This window comes from Poecilia formosa, unplaced genomic scaffold (assembly GCF_000485575.1).
Source record: "Poecilia formosa unplaced genomic scaffold, Poecilia_formosa-5.1.2 Scaffold64, whole genome shotgun sequence".
Classification (NCBI taxonomy): Eukaryota; Metazoa; Chordata; class Actinopteri; order Cyprinodontiformes; family Poeciliidae; genus Poecilia; species Poecilia formosa.
The window spans coordinates 540,947-554,758 of NW_006800003.1; the positions used below are offsets into that span (position 1 = coordinate 540,947).

Consider the following 13,812-nt stretch of genomic DNA (forward strand, 5'->3'; position numbering starts at 1 on the left):
CCCGAGCTCAGAGGATGAAAGAGACCACCCACGGAGGGTGAGAGGGGAATTTATATAAAAATATCTGTTTGGGAGTCATGCAGACAAAATATCTGAGAGGTGCTCGGCTTTTCTGGTTGTCTGTGCCTATACTGAGAAATTGTTTAACTTGCACTGATTGCCCAGTCTGTGGCATTTTAAGAAGTGGCACACAGAGCCTAATGAGGTAGCCATTAACACTCACACTAAGGATATCTTCTCTATTTTCTATAAGTTAAATTCAATAAATCACATCATATTGTTGTTATTTTATTCTGGTGTATATCCAGAACACCTGTGCCCAATCCAAAGAAACTTTCACCAATCAAAACTATTTCTCAACATAAATCAAATATCCAGGATTTGGTGGTGTTGTTATAGAATATAAGAATATAATACTACAAACCTGGTTTAATTTTAAGTTTTTACATCCCATTGTCTAGTGGTTGTGAATCTCTATAGACATGTCTCTTCATCTTTCTGTTGACTCTTTTCCTGTCACTTTTCATTTGAAGTTCTTTTTTGTGTTCCCTTTGTTTCACAGTGCTTTTATCTCTCATTGTCTTTGCTTTGTCTTTTTGTGTGGGACAAGACTTACATCATCCTAGACTGAGAAAATAACCAACAAAGAACCCGCTGCTCCAAAATGAACACCTTCAACCTTAGCTAAAATGTTCAGCTTTTTTCACATGGCAAAGTCGATTGCCTTACAGCAGAGTAAATGAGACAAAAACTGAGCTGACAAGAAGCTTGTTTAAACGAGCCAAGAATGGTCTACTGTAGATGGCACAATGAAGATGGGAGAGGACCTCTTTCAATTTCACTTTAAATCAGCCTACTAATAATCCCCTTGTTCCCCAAGTAAAGGGAACAAGAGGTTAACCCTACTAAAATTAAAAACAGATAAGGTATAATTATCAGGGTTACAGTTAGGGTGCTATATTTAGGACATTGAACTGAAACTTGATATACTCATTTGACAATTTCATTACCCTCTCTATTGGTTATTTATTGGTCATCATACTGGCACATGTTTACAGAAATGGATGGACAACTAGCAAACTGTTTAACCACAAACTCTTGCCTTAAAGTATACTCTTGTTTAAAGCAGCAAAAAGCTAAGGGACAAGTTTCCCGCAAGCAGCTTCAGAGCCATGGGGTCACAGACTCCCCATTACTGGAACGTAAACCACTCTCTTAGCAAACGAGAGTTGCTACAGCTTTTCTCGCGATACTTCGTTTAGTGTTCGCGGAACAGTATGGCAGCCGTGTCGCTGAGGTCCTGTAGCAGAGGACTTTCACTAATGTTGCGAAATGCAAGGGTCGCATCTCTGCCTTCACAACACCTGCAAGGTTTGTGCGATTCCTTTCTACTTTTAGTATTAAATTTACAACGCTCAAACGTCCGTCAAGTTGGATAAATAAACAAGAGGGGGTGTGGCGATTGTGACGTCCTTAAAAATCTAGGGAATGTGAACTAAAGGCGTGTAATATACCTTCCAACCGTAATCACTGCTATTCTTCATTCTTATACCAGCATTTAACGTAATCTGAAATTATTATAGTGTTTTTGAACATGCTGTGCATTAATTAGCTTCGACTGGGCGTGATAACGTGCTGAAATGCTGCCATGCTTTAACTAATTTTCATAAAATGTCGGCCAGTTTACGCTTTATCCAACATAGTTTCGTCTTTATGCCATCTTTGTTGCCCTTTGTGTTGACATTTCATTATAAATCGCACTGTTGGGTAACTAATAACCATGTGTTGTACAGCGGACAGAAGACACAAATCAACAGTTCAGTATGCATCCAGACCAGACCTTCCAAAGCTAGCTTACAGAAGGGTGAAGGGCAAGAGCCCAGGAGTGGTGTTTCTGCCAGGCTATGGCTCCAACATGAATGGCCAGAAAGCCGAGGCTCTGGAAGAGTTCTGCAGGTCGTTAGGGCACTCATACCTCAGGTAAGTCACCCAAACCCATCACAGAAGACTGCAGGTAGACTGCTGAACAGATCTGAACAAAATACATCTGGCACGCTCTCGGATTGAGCACCGCATAATTGCTTTTACAACATTTACTTTTGAACACTTCTGTGTAAAGGTTTTCTGGCCACAATTCACAAGGAGGAGATCCCTTAGAACAGGGGTGCCCAAAGTGGGTCCTCGAGGGCCAGCATCCTGCATGTTTTAGTTCGCTCCCTGGTTTAATGCACCTGGATCAAATGATGGCTGGTTAGAAGGCCTAAGAGGAACATTGACGAGCTGAAAAGGTTCTTACTACCACCAGGGAGAGAACTAAAACCTGCAGGATGCCGGCCCTGGTGGACCGACTTTTGGGCACACCTGCCTTAGAAGATCCAGAACTTGCTGGAGGGACTATACACCCCTTTTGACTTGGGGATGTCTTCCACATTAAATTAGAAGTTGTTATTGAGGAAAAGTGTGTTTCGTCTCCACTGGTCATAGGGCAAGAGACGGGGTGCACACTGGACAGGCTGCCGGTCCATGGCAGGGAAATTAGAGATGTATAGGAAAGACAACCATGAACTAAGAACAATAAAGAGAGATCAGTTAACCTAACAGTCATTATGTTATGGACTTTGGGAGGATTCAGAGTACCCAGGAAGAACCCAAGCATGCACAGAGAGCATGCACAAAGACATCAGACCTGAAGTATCTTCTTGCTGCAATGCAACAATGCTACCAAATGCAATACAAGTACTTTTGTGATGAACTATGAGTATGCTGATTCATTCTTTTTTCCATTACCTTGCCTAACAGTCATATGCCGTTTGCCTGGCTTGCCTTGTGTGCTTTCTACATGTCCAATCATTGCCAAAAGCTTTGCCAGTGACACATATTCGGTATTGTTTTTAACAGCTTTACAGTCAAATGTCTTTGTTAACACAGAGGGAAAAAAATACTATTTATGTAAATATGTAACATTTATTTGAAGAATTAATATTTAGCATTGAGCCTTCTTCTGAAATTCACTTTGACATGCTGAAATTCTAATGAGTTCAGTTCTTGGGCTTGATCACAATTTGTTTGTTTCTGAAATGCGCATGGCTTCTCACAGGCAGACCTGGGAAGTTTCTTCTTCTAGTTGTTCTCAGAGGATCTGATCACAAATAGGAGGTATTAGGAAAAAAACTGTCCATCTATGCATGGTTCGCCATGATCTTACCGTTTACTTCTCACAGGCATCTCTTGTTCTGCTTCTGTTCTTTCAGGTTTGACTACACGGGACACGGTGCTTCAGAGGGAGCGCTAGCTGACGGAACAGTTGGTATCTGGAAAAAAGATGTTCTTTATGTGTTAGATGAGTTAACAGAGGGACCGCAGGTACATATTGTTCATCCTTTGATTTTTGTTTTGTTTTGTTTTGTTTCGGTTTTTTCTTTTGGACAATTTAAGCAACATGTAGCTTCATATGTTTTGTTTGACTCTTGACAAAAACAACATAGTAAGGATCTCAAACAGATGTAGACTCATAAAGGAAAACCCTTCTGTCATCTAACTCTAGGTTACATCTCAACACAAATATGTTTCAAATTGTAAACTTTTCAGCTTACCCCTTAAATGGAAGCTGTATTTTAAAGTTGGATAATGGGGATTATTGGTTTGAAAGAGCTCCTGAAAGCAAGGGAAAACATAAAAAACACACATAAAAGGAGGTGAAATCTAGTAAAAATCCTCACTCCTCTTGAACTTTACCTAATTTTGTCTTCTTATAACCACTAACAATGTTTTTGGGGGAAGATTCTGTGTCATAGTCTGAAAAAGCTAGTGAGATCTTTCTAAAAAAAAAATCTTTTGTTGGTTTTACCACATCTCCAGAAGATGGCGTTGTTTGGTCATATATGGAATTAGGATTCTGTCACCATTGGCTTCTGTTTGTCTTCTTTGCCTAATTTATTTATTTTTACTTTGTGTTTTCAGATGCTTTTTTTTCTCATGTAACTAATTTTGCGGTGTTTTTGTTTCTTCTTTCCAGATCCTGGTGGGATCCAGTTTGGGCGGTTGGCTCATGCTGCTGGCCGCCATCGCAAGACCAGAGAAAACCGCTGCACTGGTCGGCATTGCTTCTGCTGCTGACCACTTTGTCACGGCGTTCAACTCTCTTCCATTAGAGGTGAGACCATGTTGGATCACGCTGTACGTCAGCTGAGTTTCACAATCAATTTTTTTTTTTTTCTTTCTTTTAACATTTTGTGTGATCTCCATATTTAAAACCCACAGACTCGCAAGGAGCTAGAGGCCAAAGGCGAGTGGTCACTGCCCAGCAAGCACACAGAGGAAGGTTTGTACAAGTTCAGCATGGACTTCTTGCGTGAGGCGGAAAACCACTGTGTCCTTCAGAGCCCCATCCCCATCACCTGCCCCGTACGGCTCATTCACGGCCTCAAAGACGAGGACGTGCCCTGGCACATCTCCATGCAGGTTGCGGAGCGCGTCCTCAGCCCCGACGTGGACATCATTCTGAGGCGGAACGGCCAGCACCGCATGTCCGAGAAGGACGACATCAAGCTCATGGTCTACACTATTGACGATCTGATAGACAAGCTGACCACCATGGTCTGAAGAAGGGAGAGAGGAGATGTTCAGGATATGACTGCTAACTGGGAAGTCTGCCCGCAAGGAAAAATAACCAAACAACGGCATGTTGCTCTGCCAAACGTCACCTCTGATGCATCAGTTGTTTTTCTTTTGTCCTGTTTTTGTCTGTCATCACTAACATCTCATTATGTTGCAAATGGTAATGAACCCTAAAATTTTCAGGTTGCATTTGTATGTTTCTGGTTGTTGTATTGAGAATTATGATTAGCCGTCTTTGTTGTCATTCTTACTGTTACACTGTTTCCCCTCTATCTCCTAGCATACACAGTTTTCCTGTGCCTTTATACCCAGTTTTCACCTATTTTTCGCCAATAAAACCTCTGCACACCAGAGTGCAGGTTGTAAGTTTCTGAGAGTCGACAGCAGAGTAAACATTATCATTTACAGAGGGAACATTTTACAAACTTTGACCTCTATTGTAGAAATAATAAAGGGAATATTCTCTTAGTTGTATATTTTGAATACTACACCAAGAACGTGTTTCTACTAGGTCTAAAATTTTAAACTAGATGAACAAGAATTTCTGACCAATTACAGCTTGATGGTGTTAAACAGCATAAATGCAGGTAAAGAAGAGGATCCAAACTTGTTAAACTATGGTTTGTTTTTCTCATGAAACTATAGATAACTTTGTTTTTGTTTTTTTTTACATGCAAACTGAGCCTTATAGAGTCTGACATTAACAATGCAGGTTGGAAGTTTACATACATTCATCAGTGGCATGAATGTCATTAATTTGGAGATTTTGGAGATGCATAATGTTGCATATGATACACATGCTTAAATGTATGCACCTACCCCCATTAATATTAGTTGAATATAAACATTTATTTGCAGAAATAGCAGAACTCTTTAAAATTATTGGTATATCATCATGAACCTGGCTTCTAGCTGTAGTTTATAACTTTCTTCGGAAGGTTTGGCTACACTCTGCTACATCCATTCCAACACTAGTTCTGGTTCAGGTTTTGAGTCATTGTCCAGTTGGAAAACTAAGTTATGTTCAAATAGCCATGGTGGAGTAGATTTGAAATTGAGCTTAAAAAGTGAAAGTAGTCCTCCACTCCATTACTCCTTTCATTTTGTGCAGCATACCAGCTCCACTGACGGTAAAACATGAACATGACACTTCTACCGCCATGCTTGACACTTGGTACAGTGTTTCTGACTTTAAAACCTCACCTTGACTCCTCCAAACATTGTTGTTGTCGTTGCAGCAAAGTAGCTCAATCTTTGTCTCTGCTGACAGTAAAACATTGTCTTCCTTTCTTGTTTGACACTTTCTCAGTGTCTGTAGATGTAAAGTTCACTACGTCCTGGAAAGTTAAGATAGGCATGACCTTTGTGGCTCCCGGACATTAAGATCAATTTCTTTTTATCAGAGAGTGACAGTTTGGTTCAGATGCGGGAAACGTGGAGAAGTGTTTCCACATGATGATAATCCTAAACTAGGCTGATATTAAGAAAATCAATCTTTGCATAGATTAACCTTAGTGTTTATTTCCGAGAACATCAGCTCCTAAGACGATTATCAGATGTCAATGTTTCCTGCACTTGCTGTCAGATGATAGTTTATCATGTGATGCACAAATATTGGCTCTTCAGTCTCATTTAAAATATTGCAGAAGCAGCACAAATGAAGTTGCGGCAATCATTTTGGATTAGTTATGTTTCAGATTTCACATGGACTTTTTGATCTCAGTTGTATTTCATATGACCAGTGTTTTTTTTTTTTTATTTATTTATTTATTTTTTTTACTTCATCCGATGAGAAATGAAACAGAATTTTTAGAAATCTTATACAGTTACTGGAGAAACACAATAAAAACTGACGGGATCTCACCTCAAAAGAGTGTTACTGCAAAACAACTAAATCAGGACATTTTGCCTCATTTACATCATCACTGAACAATAACATAAAGTGCAAAGCATTTATCCTAGCAGCCCTGTGAATCTTGGCTCTGAGCTTTTACTATTTGTGATTTTCTGTTCACAGGTTTTATTTTTTTTTTCTCCACATCCTTCTGAAGCCTGCTGTCCTTTAGTCATTGAACGGAGCAGCTGAACAGTTGATTATTAACATGTAATTGTCCACTAGCTGCTCTGTGTTTAATGGGGCAAATCAACCACTTTCTCTCAGCTCCTCTCAACTGCACCGCTGACCTTTAAGTTATGACTGAACTCTGTAGTCGGTCATTTTTTATGCTTATGTCTAAATGTCATTTTACAGAAGGAAGCTAAGGGAAAGGATGAGAGTGTTTTTGGGAAGAAGCTACTGTGCCATCCTCATGTACTGGAACTCCTGGTGAGGATGTGTAAATTCTTTAAAATAAAAAAATATATATATTATACTGACGCAGCATATTAAACAAACATCCCATGATAAGAAATAACTATTTTACAAAAACACTTATCAAACTTTTTTTTTTTTTTTTTTTTTTTACATTGCTCTTAATTTTTTAGGAACTTCTAATTAGTAATCTTTAACACACTGTTTCCAGGGTAACGCAAAAACGTATTTTAACCACTTTAACTGGGTTGAATGAGGATCAAGGCTTGTCTTGCCTCTGTGACGAGGATGCTAAGGGGAGTAAAAACGTCCACAAAGCTCAGAATTAAAGAACTCAGCAAAGAGGGGCATCCTGGAGTCAGATTTCCATAACAACCATAAGGAGTTGTCTACATGCCAACCAGTTGTTTGTGGTTGGAAGAAGATGGCTTCTCTCCTGCCATCACAAGGAGTTCGCCAAACTCTCCTGGTACTGTGCTTTGAACTGTGTGCTTTGGTCACTTAAGATAAACACTCCATTTTAGTTCAGAGTCAAACAAAAAAAAAATGAATATTTTAGAAAAAGATGCTACAGCTTCTGTTGACTATGGTGGTGGATGCTGTGATGCTGTGGGCCTGTTGTTGAGTGCAGACATCAGGACGTTTTTGAAGTATCAGGACGTTCAAAGAAAACGGTCTGGTGGAACTACAACAGATCATCATTAGATCTTTCAGTGGGACAAGAATCCAAAACTACATGATAAAACTGACACAAGGTTGTGGAAAAGAGAAGCCAGAGCTCTGAACAACTTAGAGATTGTTCAACAGAAGTAGTCAAAATCTCTCTCTATGCTCTGATTAAGTGAAATGTTATAAGGCGTGGCGTGGGTGTGCAATCTGCGGCTCTGGTCCTCCACATCGGCTCTTACAAACAACTTTTTTACCGTGATACTTTTTTTGTATCATTCTTTCCTTCCTGCCTTTCTTCGTACTCTGAAAGGTTTGAACTTTTTATTTTTTTACATTAAAAAATGAGTTTAGAGAGTTTTTCAGTTTAAAAAATCATTTCTTTCAATTATTATTATTATTATTTTTTTTTATCAGTTGTGCAAAATAAATGTGAGCGAGGAGCCAGTGATCAAATCACTGAACTGAATTTAGCTGACTCTGAGGATAAGATCATTTTGTGGGTGTTGTTTTGGACACAGAGCTGATCAGTATTGGCTTGCAGACAATTGATTTGACGCATTCATGTGGCCTTGCTTACTGAGGGGCAGAGGGGTGGAGGGGGTCACTTTGCACACAGCTGAGCAGGCACTAACACACTGACCGCCATCCGGGACAGAGGAGTCACGTCGCATTCCGCTGCTGAGCGTCCGCAGGGACCCCTCCACCCCTCGACCCCCTCTTGGTGGAGCTGGTGCATATAAAACCCAGCGAGTCGACCCCTCCCGGACAGAGTGAGGTCCAGTCTGGCCCGGAGGCGCGCTCGTCCTGCGCTTTATGGATGCTTCAGCACTTCAGCATCATCGTCCTCTGCTCTGAATAAGCTCAGTGTTGGGATACGGGACACCAGTGATCGCGCTTTCCTTTTGCAGTAAGTGACACATTTCATCCTTCAAAACTACTGACAGCGTGTTTATCACATGTGGGGCGTCATGTTTATGCAATCGATGCAATATGTCGCAGCTTTGTGTGCGCAGCAGTTTTTCTTTTTCTTTTTCTTCTTCTTTTAAATCAAACAGTTCGAAGAAACAACAAAAATGCGTTGCAAAGACTGAAACTGGAAGGTGAAACATTTTAGAAGAAAATCTTTTTTTTTTTTAACTTGGAAAAACTGCTCATTTCGAAAGACGCAGAAAAGATAACGTTTACGTCACAGCGGATCTGACATGATTTTGCAAAACACAGTTGCCCGCTGTGATGCGTATGATCAGCTGTGAACGTGGCTGTTCTGTGCGATTGTGAAGTTCCTGCATACATTCAGTGATTTAATTTGCGTCACTGTCCACTGTAGGTCATATGAAGCAGCATCACTGCGCCCAGCCAGCCGGAAGCAGGTTAGATTGTTGTCATAGCAATAAGAGGGCTTGTCCTCGCTCGGGACGGCAGCCAACAGACCACACCCTTCTTTTTTTCACTGCCTCCACAGATTTGCTGATTTGTGCAGCAGATTTCGTGCAAAGCATAGAAGTAAAAATATTCAATTAAAAGAATTACACGAGTGATAAAGCGTAACTTAATCACTGCAGTGATTGCTAAATTATTCATTACTTTCATTTAGTTTTATTGCAGTCATAAATTCGGGGTTTTCTAGTGGGAGTTTAAGTGATAGAACAACATAAAAAAGAGCATGAATGTGAACTCAAAGGAAAAAATATGGTTTTCAGTTTAACAAAAATAAATAAAATCTAGTGCAACCAGCAGCATTTAGAATAAGAAATAGATTTTCCTGTGAAATCTTATTTCAGTGCGAATATAGCTGTTCTGTTTTGTGGCCACCATGCTCCATCCTCATGATGAAGCATGGTGGGGGCATCATCATGCTGTGGGTATGCTTTTCTTCAATATGGAAAGGGAGGCTGGAAGATCAGAAAACCTGCTGAAGGCTGCAAAAAAAGTGAGATTTGGTTAGAGGTCCTTCCAGCAGGACAACCTGAAACATGCGGCCAGAGCTTCAATATAATTGTAATGGTCCAGTCAAAGTCCAGAAATTCTCGAAATTCTCAAACAGCATTAGGTAAAAACTTTTGTCAACAATCTTTATACAATCTAATGGACTTTGAGCTATTTGTTTTTCAATTTTTCTTAATTTTAGTCTCTTGATTAGTAAAGCTAGTACAGACAAACCCACACAACAAAAGAGAAGCAAAGTGGGAGCCAGATTAAAAACTCAAAGATACGCATAAGAACAAGTGATGATACTAAAGATAAACTAGCAAATGCAGGTCATACAAAATGTACAACTACAGCTGAATAAATGGATGACATATTTCTAGATTTTTATTTGTAAGAGAAAATCAGATATTATGCATCACTTTCCTCCACTTCCTATGCATTTCCTTCTGTTGGTTTTGTTTATATCTCAGTGAGGTTTTGCTTCTGTAACAAGACAAAATGTGAAATATTTTGCACGGCATTGTGTGTGAGAAGTAACCCACAATGCCTTGCATAAGTTTGTTTTTGTTTTTATTTTCACTTAACTCAGTCTGTAACATCTACTTCCTTCAGGACAGCTGGACATCCACACGTTGTTCTCTATAGATCCTAAGGAAGGCCTGCCATGGCGAACCGAGGGCCCAGTTACGGACTGAGCCGGGAGGTGCAGGAGAAGATCGAACAGAAGTACGATCCTGACCTGGAGCAGCGCCTGGTGGACTGGATAGTCGCACAGTGTGGAGGAAACCTGGAGAAGCCTCAGCCGGGCAAGCAGAACTTCCAGACGTGGCTGATGGACGGAACGGTGAGCGGCTGCAGTCCCTAAAATAGACATACTTTGAATTATTTAAGATACAACATAATAGCGCTGACAGATATGAAATGGCTGCCACATGATGGCCAATTTATGTGCCCTCTTACTTATTACGCTTAATAACATTTTTTCTCAAGGTAGAGATTTAGAAAAACTGTTTTACTCACTAGTTTTATTCAAAAAGTAGAAAACCAGACATGTAAAATTTTAACCTGCAATCTGCTAAGTCTTTCTGTGCACATACTTAGGGATTTTCAGCATCTTAAGTGAAAAACGTTATTGTTGCTAAGACTTATTTTTTCTGAACTTCACAACAGGCTCTGTGCTGCTGTGTCTTTTAGCTAAATGCTGCAGATAAACCTGCTAAAACAAATCTTTCAGAAAAATCCATGAAAGCAAAAACCAGGGGGAAATTGATTGATTTCTTCACAAAAATGCAGCCGCTTAGATAAAAATGCCTCCTTCTTACAAGTTAATTTAAGGTAGCATTATTTATTTATTTATTTAAATATTTTTGGAGAATTTTAAATACATTTCAGTTTAAAATGCCAAATTTAATGTCCTTTTGTACTCCTTCCTGAGGAGCAGTAAGTAAGTAAAACTTTATTTATAAAGCACCATTCAGGATAAGACTCACAAAATAAATCCAAATTTATGCAAAGGTAGATTTAAAAATATAGGTTTTTAGCTCTCCTTTATATGCGTGTTATTCTGGCAGAGATTTTAAATGTCAAGTAGCAAAAGTAGAAACTCTGCAGAACAACTGAAACCCTGTGAATTGCATTAGATACCAGCAAATACCCAGAGTCTCATCATGGCTTGGTGCCGAAGGTTCTGTTCGCAGGATGACTAAGGCAGACTTCTGTCCTTCCTCTGTAACAGATTCTCTGTCGACTCATAAACAGCCTTTATCCGCGGGGCAAAGAACCCATCAAAAAGATTCCTGAGACTCAAATGGCCTTCAAACAGATGGAGAAGATCTCCCAGTTCCTGCAAGCAGCAGAAGCTTATGGAGTCACAACCACAGATATTTTTCAAACCGTGGACCTCTGGGAAGGTGAGGAGATGGATGGATGGATGGATGGATGGATGGATGGATGGATGGATGGATGGATGGATGGATGGATGGATGGATGGATGGATGGATGGATGTGTAAACTGCATTTTTCAAGATTTTCCAGCGATCTAAATTTGGATTTTATTGAAACTTTATAGAACAGATCAGCACAAAGTTATGTTTAAGTTCGAAGTGGAAGAAAAAAAGTATCATTTAATCTTTTACAAATGAAATCTGAAAAGTTTTCTGTGCTTTTGTATTCAGCCTCTCTGTCAGTAGAGGGACCCTTTATTGCAGTCACAAATGCAACCCTTTAGATGCATGTTTCACATATGTAGCTTGATTTTTTTTTTTCATGTATCTTTACAAATAGCCCAATTTCACTCAGATTGAATGGAGAGGTTCGAACTTTAACTGAGCCGCTTTAATACAGTAGTCTCTGAGCTGTCCTGCTGGAAGGTGGATCTCTATTCCTAACAGTTGCCAGGTTTACGAGGACTGTCCTGCATTTAGCTTCATCGATCTTCCTAACAGTTTGGGTTGGCATTCCTGACCCTGCAGAAGAGAAACATCCCCACATCATGATGCTGCCACCACCATATTCCACAGTGGAGATGGCATTTTCAAATATAAGGGCTTCACAGAACAGCTGTATTTATATTAATATTAAATTACACACACTAAGACTCTTGTCTACTAATTGGGCGACTTCTGAAGGAAGTTGTTTGGAATGACTCCAAATGCATGGAACATTTTTCATTACTGAAAAACTGAAAACTCTGTCTCCATTCCATTCATTCAACTTGGCTCATCTTTGTGTTGGTATGTCATGTAAAGACTCAACAAAATATCAACAAAATACACTGAAAGTGTTTGAAAAATAACCGTACCTACGGACCCAATTTCCCCCAAAACTCTGACCATCTTCTCTATTTCTATTAACGAAAATCATTCCCACATGATCTTGCTGCAACCATATTTCATTATGCATGTTTTCTGTTAATTTATCTTCACATTTGGTGTTTTGCATGTTGGGCTTTTTTTTTTTTTTAGCTTTTCTGTTATCTGACCAGAACATTTTCTTCCACATGTTTGCTTGTTATAGGAAAAGACATGGCAGCAGTGCAAAGAACCCTGATGGCTCTGGGGAGTTTGGCTGTCACAAAGGATGACGGCCAATACAAAGGTGACCGAGACTGGTTCCACAGGTACGGAGAGAAAAAAAAACAACCTCTGAAAACATCAAAAACCCACCTTCAGAGTCCTCACACATGTACAACCCTCTTGTTGTACACGCACAGGAAAGCCCAGGGGTACAGACGAGAGTTTACTGAAGAGCAGCTGCGCCAAGGACAGAGTTTGATCGGCCTGCAGATGGGCAGCAATCGCGGCGCTTCCCAGGCCGGCATGACGGGCTATGGTATGCACCGTCAGATCATGTAGACCCCCCCCCCTCTAATCCTTGATCTCAGACTTTGTTTTTCTACTAATCCCACAAATGCTGTAGCCCTAAAATAAAACTCTCCTAAGCTTTGCCACACCTGCCATCTTAACCTCAACTTCCCTGTAATTGCTGCTTTTGCCCAACACTGTTTTCCTTTACTTCTTAATAAAATGATGTCAGCTACACTGCAGATTTATGTCTTCATGCTTCTTCTGTATTATTCTCTCTTTTCTTTTGCCTTCTTACCTCCGTATTTGGTGAGACAATGTGTATTTTGTTTTTATTTAATTAACCACAATAAAAGCCATCTGTACTGTACACTTGTTTACAGAGATACTCAAAGTGACTGTTAAGGCATGGTGTATTGTTATTTATATATTTCCTATATTTTGGTGATCATAGACTATTCTGTTCCTGTGTGATTCTTTAGCCTTAATCCTAGCAAGGCTCAATCAGTGACGAAGTCTCTGCTGTTCTGCCCGAAGACTTGTTGCTTTTTCTTCTGTAACCAAATCAACCTCACGTTGTGCCTGGTTATGGGACTTCAAAGGCTGGGTCCTTGATCTGCTGGTATTAAATTATAGATGAGCGTCATTTGTTCTGAGCCATGCCCTCGTTTGTTATCTGTTCCATATTTGTTCATGCTGTGTCTAATATGTGCACGGTGCAACATGTGAATGTGCAGTAGCCAACACGTTTGACAATAAAAGGTTCATGGTGCCAGGTAAACATGTTGCTTTAATGTGCACTGTTTATGTGTGTTCTGTTTGTACTTTGGAAACCTATTTATATGTGGATGTGTGTAAGAAGGATTACTGGAAAAATAAAGTATGAATAAGCATTTTTGTCTTCCCTGAGGTGAATACCATGTGCTCACTGCAAGCACTGAGTGTTTTTTCTCCTACCTTGGCTTTATGTTCCCGTTCCTCCTT

The 13,812-nt window shown here is 39.9% G+C and overlaps 2 protein-coding genes across 2 annotated transcripts; both read left to right on the forward strand.

Annotated features, from left to right (window-relative positions):
• Nucleotides 1-1,226: 1,226 nt before the first annotated feature.
• Nucleotides 1,227-4,989, forward strand: abhd10b (abhydrolase domain containing 10, depalmitoylase b). The gene is made up of 5 exons (XM_007554509.2): nt 1,227-1,371; nt 1,794-1,980; nt 3,252-3,363; nt 4,016-4,153; nt 4,261-4,989. The coding sequence occupies exons 1-5, from the start codon at nt 1,278-1,280 to the stop codon at nt 4,600-4,602; spliced, it is 873 nt and encodes a 290-aa protein (XP_007554571.1). The 5' UTR covers nt 1,227-1,277; the 3' UTR covers nt 4,603-4,989.
• Nucleotides 4,990-8,133: 3,144 nt separating this feature from the next.
• Nucleotides 8,134-13,721, forward strand: tagln3b (transgelin 3b). The gene is made up of 5 exons (XM_007554510.2): nt 8,134-8,504; nt 10,139-10,370; nt 11,262-11,436; nt 12,542-12,644; nt 12,738-13,721. The coding sequence occupies exons 2-5, from the start codon at nt 10,191-10,193 to the stop codon at nt 12,877-12,879; spliced, it is 600 nt and encodes a 199-aa protein (XP_007554572.1). The 5' UTR covers nt 8,134-8,504; nt 10,139-10,190; the 3' UTR covers nt 12,880-13,721.
• The last annotated feature ends 91 nt before the right edge of the window (nt 13,722-13,812 follow it).

Bases quoted from the DNA above. Each gene is read 5' to 3' on its own strand.
- abhd10b (XM_007554509.2), top strand. From the start codon at position 1,278: ATGGCAGCCGTGTCGCTGAGGTCCTGTAGCAGAGGACTTTCACTAATG. The intron at 1,372-1,793 runs GTTTGTGCGATT...TGTGTTGTACAG, and splicing joins GCCTTCACAACACCTGCAAG to CGGACAGAAGACACAAATCA. The intron at 4,154-4,260 runs GTGAGACCATGT...TAAAACCCACAG, and splicing joins TCAACTCTCTTCCATTAGAG to ACTCGCAAGGAGCTAGAGGC.
- tagln3b (XM_007554510.2), top strand. From the start codon at position 10,191: ATGGCGAACCGAGGGCCCAGTTACGGACTGAGCCGGGAGGTGCAGGAG. The intron at 11,437-12,541 runs GTGAGGAGATGG...TGCTTGTTATAG, and splicing joins AACCGTGGACCTCTGGGAAG to GAAAAGACATGGCAGCAGTG. The intron at 12,645-12,737 runs GTACGGAGAGAA...GTACACGCACAG, and splicing joins GACCGAGACTGGTTCCACAG to GAAAGCCCAGGGGTACAGAC.